This window comes from Pantherophis guttatus, chromosome 4 (genome assembly GCF_059756535.1).
Source record: "Pantherophis guttatus breed Tessera chromosome 4, ASM5975653v1, whole genome shotgun sequence".
Lineage (NCBI taxonomy): Eukaryota > Metazoa > Chordata > Lepidosauria > Squamata > Colubridae > Pantherophis > Pantherophis guttatus.
Window position 1 is genome coordinate 72,571,335 of NC_142066.1, and position 19,674 is coordinate 72,591,008.

Genomic DNA, 19,674 nt, shown 5'->3' on the forward strand with positions numbered 1-19,674 from the left:
TTGTCTATTTGTCTTACAATTAAATCTAACTATATATCACAATATCTAAGTATAAGAGTAGACAAAGGTTAATATGGATTCATGTAAGTTATAAATATTTCAAAATATATATATATATATGACTATCTGATTATAAGTATAATGAATATTTCAGCTAGTATATAAATATAAATATATTGTTATTTAAGTCTTACTTATTACTCTGTAATCTTTTCATGAATTAACTTTTTAAAGTTTAAAATTTCTTTTAAAGTTTCTTAAAAGTTTCTTGTGGACTGGTAGATTTGTAGACTGATGTTATATGTCCATTTCTAAATTCATAATATCTTCTATTTTACTTTTTCTTTCTCTCTGGGTTTCTTTTGGTTTTTTTCCACCTCTTCCTCCAAAATGTCTTCTTTAATCTAATCAAAACTGCCCAGTCACCTCCATTGTCTGTAACACAGTTTCTTATCTCATCTCCAACGCATCCAGCATGACCAACACTTTCTCTTTTTTTTTCCAGAAACAGTCCCAAACAATAAGGATTCCTTTCTAGTACTAATAATACAACACTCAAAACCCAATCCACTTGTTAGCTCCTGCTCGCACAATCACTCTTTTCTCCCTTTTTGACAGCTCACGATCTCTGCTCCCACCACTGACTCGCCACTCAATTCCCCTCTTGGAGACTCACTTTACTGCTTCTATCTCAAGACCTTTTATAATCCTTGAGAGTTTTCCCTTTCTGTCTCTTTTAAATCTCTCACCGGTTCTTCAAGCCGCTTTCCACTGTTCTGTCCCTGTACCAATCATCGGGCTGTCACACTTCTGGATCTACCATTATCATGCAGATTTCTTCCATATGTATCAGAGGGCTCCTCTTGCTGAATGGGAGCTCGCACTACTCCTCGTTCAAACTCCAATAGAACCCCTCCACCTCGTCGATCTCTCCAATATCCGACCTGCCGAAAAACCTTCAAAAATACGAAAAATCGGGTACAAACAAGTGGAGCCTCGCTTCATTCGTCCCGCTACAGTGTGACGTCACCACCGGTTAATTCATTTCATATCAAATAAGCAGAAAATGATTTTCCAGACAGAATCTGCACCTCTGCCTTTATATTTCAGACTCTGAAGGTCAGAGGGAACAGAGTAGTTATTCAATCATATCAATGAGAAGTGAGAGTTTTAAAATAAGGGTGTTAAACTGTGTGAAGGCTTAACACACTTTAACTTTTTCCATCCTTCAATTGTGTAACTTAATGTAAATTGCATAATATTGCTGACTCTGGCAGCTTTATAAAGGTAACCATGTGTTCTGTCACTCAGCTTATATTGTCTAAGGGACATAAATTCGATATGTTTGTTGTTAGTGTCTTTTTTGGTTAATATGTTTTTCTTGTTACAAAACATATTAGACAACTAATTTATTCCCACTTATCATACTGGTTTTCCTAATCTGCTTGAACTAGCCATTACAAATAGGAAGCTTATAAGTATTGGCCACTATAGCTGAGTTTCTCAGTCACACTCTGATTTTTTAAAACTCATAAAAATAATCAAAAAGCTATTTAAAAGCTATTTAAAATATATTTTATCTTAATATTTTACCAAATTTCTATAAAAGAGATAATTTAAAATCTACCTTTTTGTAAGATGAGTATCAGACTCAAGTAGGATAAAAACTGGTAACTTGTTAGGTGCTATTTTGATACCGATCAGGCAAGTCAGCTGGGATCGTCAAAGGCTTTTTTTAAAAAAGAAAGCCTCTGCCGATCAGACAAGTCAGCTGGGATTGTCAGACGCTTTAAAAGCATTTTTTTTTGCAACCTCTTCAGCCAGAGGTTGTAGAAAAAATGGTTTTAAAAGTTAAAAAAAAAAGTTGGCCACACCCACTCAGTCATATTACCTCCCCCACCAAGCCACCCCCACAGAACCAGTAGTAACAAATTTTACATTTCACCAGTGGTCAGGTTCAATTCTAGATGAGAACCTCACACGCTAGTTTTCTATGTTTTAATCTGGAAAAGTTCTAGAAATGCTAGAGATGGCACAGATTTTTTTACATGGCTTTAAAATATTGTCAAGACCTGAGTAATTTCACTCTATTGTCTGCTTTTGGAGTTGTCAAATTCTACCCTGTTTTATGGGAAACTCTAACAAAATTCCTCTCCCCTTGAGTTTCTGCAAACTTTCTGGGCAGGCAGCTCTTGCCATTTTCTGGGGTATATATAGATGTAGTATCCTGTTCACATAACTTCTTCCTTCATAGATAGAACTCATCTCCTTCTTTCTTTCACTCTTGAGAAAAATGCCTAATTATAAAACTATCAACATGCTATGATTTCCCAATTCACAAGAGCTTTTGAATGCAACAGAGGAATGTTAGCAAGGCAGTTGGGAAACCTTTTATTGCTTTAAAAAAAATAAACAAAGCAAACAACTGGCTTGTTCTTGCAATAGCTTTTTATCATAGCAGCCTCTTAGAATTTTAGGCAAATCACCAGATAATTGCACGTCGAATAGTGTGTGTATATTAATTCATTATGGTTTCTGGGGGTGAAGGAATGTTTGCTACTGATTTTCTCTTCTGCTATTGGTCATTTAGAGAGGACTGATTGGCTCATGGATGTCCCTGGTAAATTCAAGGTCAGAAGAAATGAAGACAAAGTTTGCTTTCCAGCTGCTTTGTGGGGGATTGGTGGGTGGAAATTCAGATTGTGTGGATGTGGCCTATCTTTAGTGTTTTGTAAAACTGTTTTTGGGGAAGAATTATGCAACACTCCATATTTACCGTGAAAGCAGCTTTACAAAATGAAATAATGCTTGTGTTATGCTGGTTTTGAGACTTTTTCTCAACTGTACTGGAGTTTCTGAGTCTTTCTGAGTTTTTACTAAGATTGACCATAAATTTAAGAGTGGATTGGTGATTTACTTACAAAATCAAGTTTGTGCTGGATATTTACTAACAAGTAGCAACTGAAAGCATACTCATATCTCTGAAATAACACAGAGCTTTTTTCCTTAATTATTATATGGAATAACAAAAGAGTCAGCTTCCTATGAAAAACATACCTGAAAACACCCGGCATGCCCAACCAGCCACACCCACCCAGTCACATGCCCAACCAGCCATGCCACCCAGTCACATGACCACCAAGCCACGCCCACCCAGTCACATGACCACCAAGCCACACCTACCATCACATGACCACCAAGCCACATCCACAAAATAAGTCACGCCCACAGAACCGGTAGTAAAAAATTTAGAACCCACCCCTGGAGCTTAACCCATTAAATGGTGCTCAAACCCAGGCTGTCAGCTTTACAGCTAACAAGCTCAGCTCTTCAACTGCTGAGCCATTATGCCCCCTAGTATTATAGTATTATATTTTTTAAAAAATCAGTGGAATTTCCTGTTCTTAGCCATTTTATTATGGGCATCTGCTAAAACCAAAATATAGAGTGACATATATAGATATTCAACTGCCCCTGCAATTGAAGTGAAGAAAATGTTACTATTCAAGTTGGATATCACAAATAGACCTTATACAATCACGGCAAAGCTATATCTAAATATTATTCATGCAATTATGTCCAAGTCTATTTGCATATATTTTTGAAGAATAATTTCATTTTTGAGCATGAAAAACAATTTTTTATAAGATAACCAGAAATGATAACAATGTATTGTACAAACAGATGACAACTGTTCATAATCTTTCTCTCTCCTTCCCCTCCCCCACCTTAGAAAAATGAAATAAATATGATTTGGGTAAAATTTTGAATTATTTCATTTAAAATTGCAGGCAGAACTACATAATAAAGAAATTTATCCATTTAGAAGTTTAAAAGAAGGGAGAAAGGTATTTGTCAATTCATGTATTCACATGTTTCACTAATTCATGTCTTTACATAAAAGAGTTTTAGGAACTGGGATCTGGAATATTTAGAAGCAGGACCAAGATCTCTTTTCTTTCTTGTAGCTCCAGATATTAGTGGGTTAGCTACATATAATGGAGCTAATGATAAAAATAGTGTTTTCAGTTTCTCAAATCAGATCTGAGAATTTGACATTGTAATTCTCTTAAATGTTTTAAGAAGAAATTATATAGTTAAATGACTGAATTTGATTTTATTTTTATGCATACAAGCCATTTGGCTTACTGGAATTGGCAGAAGAGAATTGACCCATTTTTATTGGATCATCATATTGCAAACAGTAAAGAAGTTACAAATTATTGAGGACTAGTGTGCACCATAGAGTTACACACTTGAATCTCACCAATTAGAATTTTCAGAGGTATCAATTTTCATGACTCATATCTACTTTTTGAAAATATTAATTAAAAAATAGATGATTAATAGAGGGTTCTCATGCATTGGAGGAATTGTGTGCAGGTTTGATACAAGAAATATATGGAATTTCCAATGATGTAAATAGAATTATGTGACTATAACAAATTATTATTATTATTATTATTATTATTATTATTATTATTATTATTTCTTTTATTCATTAAATATGAAACTCAGTCATCTTTAAATGTTCAGTTGACTGAGTTTCATGTTTAATGAATAAAAGAAATAATAATAAATCAAACCTTTATTGTCAATGCACAACATGGGTACAATGAAATTGAATGAGCCTCCCTTGGTGCAGCCCCCCCCACCCCGAAACACAAAATACATCTCAATAACTCAATAAATGAAAGAAATACAATCCCTCCTAAACCCAAATAAGTAATAACTAACACACATTCCCATATATCTATATGTATGTAACATTATATTACATCTGTATGAACATGTTGCACGTTACACTGGCCCTGCAAGTCTATCAAATTAAACCTAATAGTGGTGTTATGTTGCTTTCAGAAGTCTGTCAGCCCACGGATAAAAGCTATTTTTCAGCCTGTTCATTCAGCTGGCTGTGCTTCTATATCTCTTTCCTGATGGTAGGAGAGTAAAGAAGTGCTGACCAGGGTATGAATCATCCCTGAGGATTTTCCTCACTCTTTTAAGGCAGCGGGTCCTGGCGATTTCATCCAGTGATATCAGGGGCCAGCCCGTAATTTTTGTGCTGTGTTCATCACCCTCTGTAATGCCTTTCTGTCTGCGGCTGTCAAGCTAGCATACCATACTGTAACACAACATGTAAGGACACTTTCTATTGTAGTCCAGTAAAAGGAAGTCATCAGTCATCGTTCCACCTGATTTTTCCACAAGACCCTAAGGAAATGGAGTCTCTGTTGGGCCTTCCTGACCACCTGGATTGTGTTATTTTTCCAGGTGAGATTTTGGCTAAGGTGGGCTTCCAGAACATTAGAACAGATCTTTGACTTACTATTAGCTATATTCTGAAAAAATAAGTAAAGCAATTATTGGTTGAGGATCTTAAGAAACCAATATATTTAGTTTATTTAATTATTTACATATCTTATAGCTTTTGAGGTTAGATCAATGTAGTAGTGAAAATACCAACCTAAAAACCATGAAAATTTAATCCCAAATTATTTAAAAGATAATAATTCTTTATAGAGTTGCTTAAATGAAATAGAAGGTGATATAGATCAAATCCCCTCCAATCATTGCTAAAAAGTTTCCTCTTCAAGAATTCCTGTGAGATGGATTTAAGCCAATATAATTTTTTTCAAATGTCCTGATAATTATTTCATAATCTGAAAATTAATTCCTCTACTTCAAAAAAATACCCTCTGAGTTTTATGTTAGCCCTTTATGTGCCTGCAACATTAAAGAGTATCTTCTGACAAACTTATTATAGTCTTCATTATTATATGCTGGTGGATGGAATTGTGTATATGAACATGATTACTGTCAATTGGTAAATAAATGACTTGAAAAAAAATGACATTTTTCTGGAACAAGGAAAACATTTAGAAAGTTACAAATTTACATTTTAAATTTTTAACTTTGATTCCTCAAGTCCTTTTTATGTGGAAAAGCTAAATAAATATTTTTCAAATAAGTTCTACTATTGCTGAATCAAGAATTAAAAATAACTTTATGTTATGAATCTAAGCAACTCTTTAGACGCAGTTATACATTTCATTTTATTATACTATTTCTTTATTGTTAAATAGTGTTATTTGTAGACATGTATGAGGGGAAAATTGTGCATTTTTCAGTAGATATTTGTGTTAAAAGTTTGAAAGTAAATGTATTATAGCAGGAAGCAATAGGCAGAATGCAAACAGATCTCAAGATCCATAAAACAATCAAAGTCCAGGTAAATGAGCCCATTTATCTTTTTTGAATTTACCTAATTACTGATATAAATAATAATCTTACAACATGGAGGCTAGCACCCCACCACTGGTTTACAATTCCTTACCTATAGAATACTATTATCTAAATTAATGTATGCTGCCAAAAACTTCCAATTCGTTTTGTTGGATTTCTCATTTGTGGCAGTCAGATCAGGAATAATATAATATGGAATACGAAAGAATGATTAAATCAATCAGAAATATTACCTGGAAATACAGTGAGGATGATATTAATATCAGTTATAATAGGAATAGTTTTTAATTTAGGAATAAACACGACTAAAAACTTTGGACATTATAAGCAATATTTTGTGTTATTGCTATCATAAAAGATTTATGCTTACCGCACATTCTCAATCCTAATAAGTGCATTGACTAATATTTGCTATATGAAAGTTGAAGTCATCTAAAGACACTTTAAGTTTACTTGAAATCACAAGTAATAGCTACTGGGAACATCATACATTTTGCTTCATTTAATAAACACATTAGTATAAAGTTTGCTGAAATGTCAGTGTTTCTCTGCTTAACCTTCACTCCTCTGTCACCTCAAATTAATGGAATTAAGCTCTCTGTGAACCTGTCAACATGCTTTTATTCAAATATCAGCAAGTTTACGTAAAGATTATACAGTAGTTCCTTTTAGTCCATAATCATTTGACAAGAGGATAAATGGTATCAATTTGATTTCTCTTGATTTCTGATTATCTTTCCTGAATAATAGGTGAAAGTAACAGGCTGAGAAAGCAAAACTGCTTAAGAATGAAAATTAATGGCATGTTAATTACTTGTAGAGATAATATAGTATATTATACATTTACTTTGCATTCATTTGAAGCTTTCATGGATGTAGATATTGGAAGAAGTTTGTAAGTACTTATGAAGAAAGCTTCTGTTGTAACAATATTCCAAGGAATAGTTATGTAATTTAACTACAATATAAACAAGTGTTTGTAACATTTTATATATTATCAGGTTTACAAATTCTAACAGTCTGATTTAGTAAATGCTTGACAAGCTCAATCTCCTAGGATTTCCCCCATGTACTTATTATCTGTGAGCAAACAAGGATCACACTTCTGTTCAGCATACTGTAGAATATCAAATGATGATGGTAATACCACTTAGCTTGTCATGGCAGACAACTGGAGATACATTATAGCACCAGTTATATAGCTTACACACCCCAAATAGGAGAAGGGCTTTTGTCAATGCTCTGTCTTTAACTCTTCTGACTGGAAAGAACAAAAGGATACAATATTCATTAAAAATAGGCTCTCGTGAGGTAGGTAAAAAATATTGAACATGTTCTTCTTTATTGCTACATAGAATCTTTTTTTTTTTTAATTTTTCTTTTTTTTTTTTTTTTTTTGTTTTCTTTTTTTTTTTTTTTATTGCAAAAGTTTTACAATTACATTTTCACCCCTTTTTTTCACCCCCCCACCTCCCTCCCCAAACTTCCCGTCCTCCCTAACCCTCCCTAACCCTCCCCCCCCCAGACTTCCCTATTATGTACTCATAACTAATAACACTGATATATATACCTGAACCCATCCCTCCCCCTACATAATTTTCCCTCTTTGTCTCTTTATATTAAAATATTTCTAATACATTGTTTTCAAATAAAAGCTATTTGATACTTTCTAATTTGGTATTTGTTCTGAACATATTCTATCCACCTTTTCCATTCCCATTCATAAGTCTCTTGTGAACAATCTTTTAAATATGCTGAAATCTTCGCCATCTCTGCAAAACTGGCCATCTTCGAAATCCATTCCTCGATAGTAGGCAAAGCTTCATTCTTCCAATATTTACCTATCAACAATCTTGCTGCTGTTATCATATACAATATTAATTTTGTTTCATCCCGTGTAAAACCCTTAACTATGCCCAATAAAAACAATTGTGGAGAAAATTGAATTTTTTTCTTCAAAACATTCTGCATGACCCACCATATTTTTATCCAAAAAGCCTTAACTTTCCTACAGGTCCACCAAACATGATAATACGTAGCATCCAAACATTCACATCTCCAACATTTTGGCTGAACATTAGGGTACATACATGACAACTTTTTAGGATCTAGATGCCATCTATAAAACATTTTATAGAAATTTTCCCTCAAATTCTGCGACTGTGTAAATTTAACATTCTGAACCCAAATTTTTTCCCATGTTTCCAACATCACTGGTTCTTCAAAATTTTGTGCCCACTTAATCATACAATCTTTAACTAATTCCGTTTCTGAATCCCTTTCTAGCAAAACATTGTAAAGCCTTTTAATATGCATTGGACCTTTCTCTCTTATATGTCTAACCAATTCTTCCTCATGCAACATAATACCAGTTTTTTGGTCCTCTTTCCATCTCAATTGTAATTGATTATATTGTAACCAGGTTAAATTAATCCCTTCGTCCAACAGTGTCTGCAATGTCTTCAACTGCCATCTGCCCGCATCTGTAAAAAGAACCTCTTTGTATAAAAACCCCCCGAGTGACATTATATTTGTATTCCACAAAGTATGACCAAGATCCAGCCATAGCGGTATTTTATAATCCCATTTGAGTCGGTGCTTCTTCCAAACTCTCATCAAAGAGTCTCTAAGTATATGACTTTTAAATACTTTATCAACTTTGTCATCATAAAATAGGTAAGCATGCCATCCAAATTCAAGATCAAAACTTTCTGCATTCAATATTCCAGCCTTTTTACTTCCAAACCAATCACTTGTTAAAGTTAAAGCTGCTGCATCATAATATAACTGTAGGTTTGGAAGTTTAAGGCCTCCTCTTTCTGGAACATCTTGCATAATTTTCAATTTCACTCTCGGCTTTTTCTCGTTCCAGACAAACTTATTAAGTCCAGTTTGCCAAACTTTCAGTTGTTTATCACTTTTAAGCACCGGAATCATTTGAAACAAAAACAGAAATCTTGGCAAAATGTTCATCTTAACTGCTGCTATTCTTCCAAGTAAAGACAGTTGCAGCTTTTTCCAAGTCTCCATGTCTTTCTGAACCTCTCGCCACAACACCTCATAGTTATTTTGAAACAATTTCATGTTTGATTCTGCAACCTGAACTCCAAGATATTTTACCTTAGGTACAATTTCAAAACCTGCCCTCCTTTCAAACTCATATTTACGATCTTGTGTCATATTTTTGACTATCATTTTAGTCTTTTTTGAGTTCACTCTGAAACCTGAGACTCTACCATAGTCTTGTATAATGTCGTTCATCAAGATTATTGATTCCATTGGTTGTGATAGGGTAACCACCAGATCATCTGCAAATGCCTTTACTCTATAATCCTCTTGCCTTATCATTATGCCTTTCAAAATTTTTGAGTCCCGTATTGTATTTAGCAAGACTTCCAATGTTAAAATAAATAAAAGTGGGGACAACGGACATCCCTGTCTTGTTCCTTTTTCAATTTTAAACTCTGTCGTCAAACTTCCATTAATAATAATCTGTGCTTTTTGCTCTTGATAAATTGCTGAAATTGCCTGTGTAAACTGGTCCCCAAAGCCCATCTTTTTTAAAGTCTTTAGTAGAAAATTCCAATCCACTCTATCAAAGGCCTTCTCCGCATCCAAAAAGACCAGCACTGCAGAAATCTGTTTATTCTTATCAAGATATTCCAATATCTTGCTACATAGAATCTTGAAATCCTCTAATTATCCCATATGACCAGCAAAGTGGATACAATAATCAACAGTATAAGCAATTTCTACTTTCTAATATCAAATAACATGTGAGTTTGCCAGTTTTTGCATTGGGGCATGCAACATCAGGCAAAGAATAACGAAGAGCAATTGAACCTGCCTCAGTAAAAAGGTAAAGGTTTCTATATATTCATTTATATCTGACTCTGTCATCTGACATTGATGATGCAGTGCTCATCTCTGTTTCTTGGTTGAGGGAACCAGCATTGTCCAAAGATATTTTCTGTGATCATGTGGCCAGCATGGCTATATGGCAAAGGCACGTGGAACGCTGTTACATTCCCACCGAAGTGGTACCTATTAATATACTTACATTTGCCTGCTTTCAGACTGCTAGTGGGCAAGAGCTTGGGCAGGAACAGGTGCTCGCCCTTTCCATGGTGCTTGGGTCTTTAATCCAAGCTGTCAGCTTTCTTGCCTGGGTATGGATAGCCAAAAATGGCTTGGGCTCAGCATTTATCATAGGTTTTGGGGTGTACGTGCCATGTCATTATTGTACTATATTTTTCTCAGGTTTGACAGAACTGTGAAGGAGAAGTTATCATTCTTACACCCCTTTTGGAGAATTTTACGGTTTTATTTTTGAATATACATGTGTATATGTACATATATTTGTTTACATTTGTACCTTAAACTGCTATTTCAAAGTTTATATTATGTAGATTGCTAATTTTAATTTCTTTGTTGCATGTGTTTTGCCTGAGCAACCTCTTAGCATATTTTGATTTAAAGGTGTCTTTTAGCCAAGCTGTATGTTTTCTTAACGTCGCTGATATTGTTTGATTTTGTTTTAAATATTGTGGATGTTTTATTGTACTGGTTACTGACAACAATAAAGTTAAGCTATATAAATTATCAAATGTTTGTGCTATCATCAACATTACACATTACTATAGTCTTTTTTCCTGCATTTCCTTTCCTTTAACTTTACGTATTACAACTGTCCCAGTTCCCAGACTTACATGCATAAACATGTATGTATATGTATGCCCACACAATCAGGACAAGGTTTATGTTTTCAGTGAATTGAATGTAGTATATGGAAAAGTTATACAATAGTGTACTTGGTTAATCTTAATTATCAGTAAATGATAATTTAATTCATGTTGCTGATCCCACAAGCCATTCTCAGTAAAATGTGAAATTTCTTCTAACAATGATCTCTTCATTATAATTCTGTGGTTGCCTTAGGATAACTGATATGATTCAAATATTCATAGGAAGCTACCTAATATGGAAATTGCATACAGCTATTTCTCCACTTATAACAACAGTTAGGACCTTCTGTCCTAATTGAACTTTTGTCGCTAAACAACGATGTCGTTAAATGAAGCACAGCACACCCATTTTATGAGCTTTAACCATGGTGGTTAAGCGAACCATATAGTGGTTAAGCAAATCGTTTTCCTCATTGTCTTTGTTTATTGGAAGCTTCCCAGGAAGGTCTCACAAATGACAATAATCTGACCTCAGACTGCAACTGCCATAAATACATGCCAGTTGCCAAGTGCTCAAATTTTTATCACAAATCTATAGGGAATCTGTGATGGTTGTAGGTGAAAGAACTGGTTTCACTTTTTCAGCATAACTTTGAACAGCTGTTAAACAAAAAGTCATAAATTGAGGACTACCTGTCCAGAATTGTATATATTAAAGAAAATTGCATATGAACAGGCATAAACAATTATATAGATTTATGAAGTTAGAAAAAGCCATTCAAAATAGTGCTTAGCTTAGAGTGCAAAATTCAGATATAAATATTCCAACATAATATTTATAGTCCAGCCTCTATCGAAAACATCCTATGAAGCTTGTTAGGTTATTTTTCCTAACATTCAGTTGGAATCTGCCTAATTGCAATATATAATCATCATTATGTGTCCTGGCTCAGTTTTTGACCATCTTCTCTGTGATAGTCCTTCAAGTTCTTAAAAATTGCTATTTTGGTTCACTCATCTTTTCCCAAAGTTAAGTATACCAATTATTTCCAGTTGCTAATATAGTTTACGTATTTCTCTGCATTTGTCCTTTTTTATGAATTTTTGTGATCACTAGTACTGGAGATAGTATTAAAGGAGTCTGATGTCTGCAGAATATAATGGAATTATTAATTAATAATTGCTCTTCTGTTAGTGCTGCTAAAATTGCATTTCCTTTTTTAGAAAACACGTCACAGATATTAGTCATATTTGGCTATAATGCTGATCCTTTTATAGTGCTAGTCCCTTACAAAACATGAATATATTCTTGACTGTATAATGTTGCATTGACACTTGTTCAATTTTATTCCATTACTTTTAACCAACATCTCTATAATTTTGAAATTTGTTTCTTTTCCTATCCCCTGAATCTGAAACTTGATAAATATTTCTCCACCTCTTAATCCAAAGTCATAAATGATTAGTGTGGAAGTGTATTTGAGTCAGCATTAAAATTGTGGTATTTCATTTGTTATATCATTACAGTTTGGTGAGGAACTCTTTGAATGCAATTGCCAAACTCCTCTAGAAAGTTACCTGTACAAATATGAAATTTGCATAGGGATGATATGTTCTTACAAATCTAGGCTGACTTCTATTAGTGATCCCTACAGTGGATCACTTCCCATTTTGCTGGATTTCTTAAATAAGGAATAGCATTTCATCTAGACCACAATCAAAACTGTTCAATATCCTCTGCAATTTGTATCAACCTGGACAACATTTACTTTTATAACTGCACATCAGATTTCATAATTATACTTTATTTGGAGCATCTCAAAAACATTTTCTTATATGGCAGTGAACACGAGGAACAAAATAATTTGGTAAGTTTTCAATATCACTGAGATTTGTTGATTTCCAGAGATGGGAAAACAGCACAGTCTAACTGTCAGCTTGTTGAATGAAGGCTTGTAGTTAAGAAGCAAAACATGACAAAAATTTAATAAATTGGATATGCTGTAATTGAAAGTAAATAAATATCTGTGAAGTCCTACCCTTTAATTTGTATGGCAGTGTTTTAGCATATAAAATAAAGTGCCATTTCAGGTTAATTCCTGCAGAACTTCATGAAACAGTTTGATGTTGACTAATAACAGCAATTTATCATATGAACCTATCAGAATAATTGGCTTTGCTTCATTGGTGATAGCTGAGCAGTCTGCATAGCAATACCTTCTGTCAGCAAGATGATCTACAGTAAGTGCACAGATGTTATTTATGGCATTTCACTAATTCTTGTATTATGGGCTGTATTTCTTCCTGTGCACAATCAACTTGCTGTTTTTAGAAGAGTCTTGTTCAACCTACTCAAATCTATGAGAAAGAATGGATATTCAGATAATGATTTAAATCATATTTCCTTCTGAACTGCATGAGTATTAGCAAAGTTTTGAATACTGTTTGAACAATGGGAAGAAATAAGAAAATAACCTTTAAAATATTATTTCTTTTTTAATTAGAAAAAACTTAATATACATTGTGTTATGTATTGAATGTATATAGTTGTGTGAAGCCCTGCTAAAGTGAAACTAACCTTTAGATTACCCTCACTGTTAGCTCCAACTGTTTTGGAGGGAAAGTTTGAACATTCATATTTGGGCAGGCTTTTCAAGCATTATGATTGGTTAAGATCCTGTAGGCCCAGAGTATAAATTACAGGCATTTGCCTGCTGTTTCTCAAAGTTCCAGTTTGAGTCAATAAATCCTGTTGTAGCTATGCTGGTCTGGTTCTTGCCTACTGAAGCCCACTATACAATAAAAAAGACACACTGGAGGCACACACACCTGAGGGATCCATCCTCAGGACTCCTAAGTGCAGCCCAACTCCACCCGCAGTAGGACAGGCATTAACCATCACCACAGGAGCCTTTTCAAAATTGCTAAACTAGGAAGACTCAACGAGTTCGATATTACTCATCCAGAACAGTGGAGCTCATGCATCTCCCGAATAGACAACTATATACGGACTAACCAGGTCATGGACAATGGCCTGAAGGTGACAACCCTGTTATGTGTGTGTGGACAAGCCATGTTTGATATTACTGAAAACTTGATAGTACCAGCAAGCATAGAGACAGTGGCCTACACAGACCTCAAGAAAAAAATAAAGAAACATTTTGAGCCTAGACTCTTGGTCGTTGCCCAGCACCATGCATTCAAGCAATGAGAACAGAGATCCAGGGAATGTGCAGCAGAGTTTGTGGCAGCCCTTCACCAAGCTTTGCGCCAATGTGAGTTCTCTGATCTGGAAGACCATCTCTGAAACAAGCTCGTTTGCAGTCTGCATAATAGTGAATTACAGCAGGGCCAATTCGCCATGGAGAAACTGACTTTCCAAGATGCTTTGAAGGAAGTCTTAGTGGATGAGGCTACTGGAGGCTGTCCAGCCACCAAAAACACACTAGCCCCCTCAGCGATCCACCAAGAGACTGCAGAAAGCTCGGGGGAGTCAGTGGGAGTGACAAAATTGATCGCTTGCAGAGAGAGCCACCCCGATAGCCACACTTCACAGAGCAAGCAACTCCCCCACAGAGCTGTGCGGGGGAGAACATGAAAGAGCACAGTGCAGATTCCGAACAGCTGTATCTTTATCTTTCTTTCTTTATCTTTATTCAAATTTCTATACCGCCCTTCTTCTTTCGGACTCAGGGCGGTGAACAGCCAAAAAATAAAACATTTTATATACAAAAGTTAAAATAAATTTAAAATAATTAAATAAATTTGGCCCATTAATTTAAAACATTCCAATTAAAACCATATCAAAATTATTTAAAACCAATCATAAAATCAGGACAGCCCGGCTAACTGAAAAAAATAGGTTTTGAGAGCCCAACGAAAAGTCCAGAGGTCTGGGATCACTCGTATCTCTGGGGGTAGATTGTTCCAGAGAGTGGGTGCTACCACAGAGAAGGCTCTCCCCCTGGGGGTCGCCAGCCGACATTGCCTGGCCGACGGCACCCTGAGGAGACCCTCTCTGTGGGAGCGAACTGGCCGGTGGGAGGCAATTGGTGGCAGGAGGCGGTCCCATAGATACCCCAGCCCTAAGCCATAGAGCGCTTTAAAGGTGATCACCAACACCTTGAAGCGCACCCGGAAGTCCACCGGGAGCCAATGTAGCTCGCGCAGGAGAGGAGTCACATGGGAGCGCCCCGTCGCTCCCATAATCCCCCGCGCGGCCACATTCTGCACCAGTTGGAGCCTCCGGGTGCACCCCAAGGGGAGCCCCATGTAGAGAGTGTTACAATAGTCCAGACGAGAGGTGACGAGTGCCTGAGTGACCGTGCGTAGGGAGTCCCGATCCAGAAAGGGGCGCAACTGGCGTATCAGGCGGACCTGATAGAAGGCCCCCCTGGCCACGGCCATCGTATGCCCTTCTAAAGACAGCCGTGCGTCCAGGAGGACACCCAAGTTGCGAGCCCCTTCCGTGGGGGCCAATGATTCGCCCCCAATAACCAGCGATGGCGCCAGCTGGCTATACCGGGACGCCGGCAGCCACAGCCACTCAGTCTTGGAAGGGTTGAGTCGGAGCCTGTTTCTCCCCATCCAGACCCGCACGGCTTCCAAACACTGGGACATCACTTCCAAGGCATCGTTGGGATTGTCTGGAGTGGAGATGTACAGCTGAGTATCATCAGCGTACTGATGGAACTCCACCCCAAAACCACGGATGATCTCACCCAGCGGCTTCACATAAATGTTGAACAGGAGGGGCGAGAGGATCGACCATTGTGGCACCCCACAAACAAGGCGCCTCGGGGTCGACCGCTGCCCCCCTGTCAACACAGATTGCGACCAGTCGGAGAGATAGGAGGAGAACCACCGCAAAACGGTGCCCCTCACTCCCAGTCCCTCCAGCCGGTGCAACATGATACCATGGTCGATGGTATCAAAAGCCGCTGAGAGATCTAACAGGACCAGGATAGAGGAATAACCCCTACCTCGAGCCCTCCAGAGATCATCCACCAACGCGACCAATGCTGTTTCCGTGCTGTACCCAGGCCTGAAACCGGACTGGAGCGGATCCAAATAGACAGCTTCATCCAGATACTGGGGAAGCTGTCGCGCCACCACACTCTCAACAACCTTTGCAATAAAACGAAGGTTGGAGACTGGACGATAGTTAGCCAAAACAGCAGGATCCAGGGAGGGCTTCTTGAGGAGGGGCCTCACAACCACCTCTTTCAAAGCGGCCGGCAGGACACCCTCACTCAAAGAAGCGTTAATCATCCCCTGGAGCCAGCCTCGTGTAACCTCCCGGGAAGCCAGCACCAACCAGGAGGGACACGGGTCCAATAAACATGTCGCGTTTAGCCGTCCCAAGATGCTGTCCACGTCCTCGGGAGCCACAGGATCGAACTCCTCCCAGATAACACTCTCAAGGCCTGCCTCAGTCATCTCGTCTGGACTAACCCAGTCAGTGGCCAAGTCTTCCCGAATCTGAGTTATTTTATCATACAGATACTGTACAAAATCCTCAGCTCGGCCCTGCAAGGGGTCATCCCGTGCTCCCAGATGGAGGAGGGAGCGGGTCACCCTAAACAGGGTGGCTGGGCGATTATCTGATGATGCAATAAGAGCGGCAAAATAATTAGATTTTGCCGCTTTTATCGCCACTAGGTAGGTCTTAATATGAGACCTTACCAGTGTCAAGTCAGATTCGGATCGGCTGGCCCTCCAACCGCTCTCTAGGCGTCTTTTCCGGCGCTTCATCTCCCTCAGCTCCTCGGAGAACCAAGGAGCTAAGTGAGTTCGGTGCCGGGTCAGAGGCCGCAAAGGCACGACACAGTCCAGAGCCCTGGTGGCCGCACTATCCCAGACAGCCACCAGGTCTTCAGCCGAGTCATGAGCTAGGGTCTCAGGAAATGGCCCAAGCTCCCTCTGGAACCTATCAGGATCCATCAGGCGCCTGGGGCGGAACCACCTGGTCGGCTCCACCTCCCTGCGATGGGGTGCGGTGGTCAGAAAGTTAAGTCGAAGGAGTAAGTGGTCAGACCATGACAAGGGCTCGATGCCTATATCCCCTATATCAAGACCACTCAACCACTGACCAGAGATAAAAACTAAGTCCAGAGTGTGTCCACCCATGTGAGTAGGGCCGTGAATTACTTGAGTCAGGTCCATGGCCGTCATGGAAGCCATGAACTCTTGAGCTACCTCAGACGTTTCACCGACAGATGGCAGGTTAAAATCCCCCATGACTAGAAGTCTGGGGGTATCAACCGCCACCTTGGCTATGACGTTGAGGAGTTCGGGCAGGGTCGTTGCCACGTGGCAGGGAGCCAGGTATGTGATCAACAAACCCATCTGCACCCCACGACCCCACTTCACAAAAAGGGACTCACATCTGGCTATCTGAGGTACAGTGGTTTCCCTCGGATTGAGACCTTCCTTTAGAATGACCGCTACCCCTCCGCCCCTGCCCTGAGCTCTCGGCTGATGAAATGCACGGAAGCCTGGTGGGCACATATCCACGAGGGGAACCCCCCCTCATGGCCCAACCAGGTCTCCGTAATACCTGCCAGGTCCGCACCCCCCTCCTGAATAAGATCGCAAATGAGGGGGGCCTTATTTACTATAGATCTGGCATTACATAACAACAGCCGGAAACTCGGGCCCAGAGACTCTGAGCAACCTGGGGAACGGGAAGAGCTAAGGGGACCGGGGCATGCAATCACCTGAAGATAGCGAGTGCGTGCCCCCGTCACACGATACGGCCCCCTACTCCCGCCATATCTGCCCCTCCCACTCAGCGTATTGATAGGGAAGCCCTCGACAGAGGGTATTCTAATAGCCCTCTTTCCCCCAGAGTCCATATCCCCCGTGGCACCATTAACTGCGGGGCCAGTCCCCATCCCCTGTGGGTTACCCCCCAAACCCACGTAACCTTCCTACCCCCCAGAACCCCTTAAAAGTCTATTTAAAAGTGTCATCAAAAAATCCCTCAATCCCCTTTTTGCGATATGCCACCTCTCGGGGTCCCAAGACCCGTCATTAAGGTGGGCCCTTGATAACATAGAGGGCCAAGCCTGAGAGAGGGGGGAATCTCGCAGCGCAAGAAGCTTAGACCTAGAATACATTCAAAACACTGAATTAGAAGTACAGATATGGCCTAGACAGGGCCTAGGGGTCCATAATGATGGTATCAAAATGTCCAGGAGACAAGGCTAAAAATAATCGGAAGAATTATCCACTACCCTCTCACGGTAGTGGGCAGGAGTCCGTTACGTTCTGTCCAGTTGGGGAACATATCCAGACCACCCTCTCACAGTGGTCGGTCATACTAGTCAAGACAAGTTGGAAACCGCCCTCTCACAGTGGTTTGGCCCTGTTGGCCCTGAAAAGATGAAAGTCCCGTCAGCGGCGAACGTAGTATGGAACCGGCTCCATCAATCCTCCCGTAACTGCCTTGTTTTCCGTACAGCCAGGAAGCAGGATGAAAAACAGAAAACTCCGGAAATAGGAATTGATGTCTATCAGGAGTACAAGGCAGATGGAAAAACGGGGGGGGGGGACATCTCCATCCAGGATACAGTGGCCACCCCTTCCAACACGTAAATCAGTCGAGAGTAGTGGGGAAAGGGAGAACTTATTACAGGCAGCAAAAAACCATTTTTTGTCCACCTTTTTCAATCCACCCTTACCACCTAAGATCTTCAGCAGCCACTCCGTTGCAGTCTTAGCCTCCAATGCTGTCCATAGGAGGGCCTCATCCCAGAAGGGGTGGAATTAATCTGCAGAATTCATGTATCATTGATATTAGACCATGGTGGAGGGTCTCCCACCAGCATAATGCACCTCATCAATCTCAACACCTGACCCGCTAGCCAACCTGGGAGCCTCGCCGGCGCTGTCGGCGTTGTCGCCGCCATAAAGTTCTCCAAAGCAGCCTCCTCGCCGGAATCTTCATCCCCACAGACGCCCCCTACTTCCTTCCAGGCATCCGTGGTCCGGCGAGGGGCAATCCCAGCGACAACGCAGCCAACGGCGCCAGCGTCACCCCAGCTGCAGGGTCCACGGGCCATCTGGTTGAAGTCAGAGTCAGGCTCCACCACCGCAGCTCCACCGCCACCGCCATCTACTGCTGCTAACGCCGCCGCCCATAACCGCCCCGATGTCATCTCTCGCGTCTCTCGCGGCGAGCAACATTTTCCTCCGAAATTCACATTCCGGGAGCGCCAATGAGCCCAAAGCCCACCAACACATTGGCTTCATGCTCCGCCAACTGGGCAAGGGGTCGAAGATGGTCTACGACCCCTGCAGACCCCCCATAACGGCCAATTGTCAGCCTTCTCCTACAGCGTTTCGGGTAGGACCGCCATCTTGGGCATACGCAAAATCTATCTCTCGGCTGTATGCCGTGCCTGTGGAAAGCAGGAGCACATTGCCAGAGGCCGTCAGTGGGAAACGAAATCTGCGACACAGCAGCACAAATGGAAAAGGTCCCCAGGACAGAACAGAGTTGAACACTGCTCAGAAAGACGTAGCATCCAATGCACGGGCACAACGCCCATCAAAGAAAAGATAACACTCCAACTAAAACTTCAAGAGGTCCCATGCTCCAAGGAGCTTGATACTGGGTCAGCCCTGTCCATTATATCATCCACGATTTTTGACCACATTGGCAAATGTAGCCATGGCGAGTCCCGCTCAAATCATCGAGTTTAGTGCTAATGGACTTCCAGAGTCCGTTCCTGTAAGG

General features: G+C 39.8%; 2 protein-coding genes across 13 annotated transcripts in view; one reads left to right on the plus strand and one right to left on the minus strand.

Moving 5' to 3' along the window:
- The window catches only part of TPK1 (thiamin pyrophosphokinase 1), a 519,294-nt gene that overhangs the window by 307,395 nt on the left and 192,225 nt on the right, over positions 1-19,674 (plus strand). The gene's annotated exons all lie outside the window — the stretch shown is intronic.
- On the minus strand, positions 7,481-17,456 carry LOC148114162 (uncharacterized). The gene is made up of 2 exons (XM_087891573.1): positions 16,146-17,456; positions 7,481-7,507 (listed from the first exon to the last, which is right to left on the minus strand). The coding sequence occupies exons 1-2, from the start codon at positions 17,439-17,441 to the stop codon at positions 7,481-7,483; spliced, it is 1,323 nt and encodes a 440-aa protein (XP_087747699.1). The 5' UTR covers positions 17,442-17,456.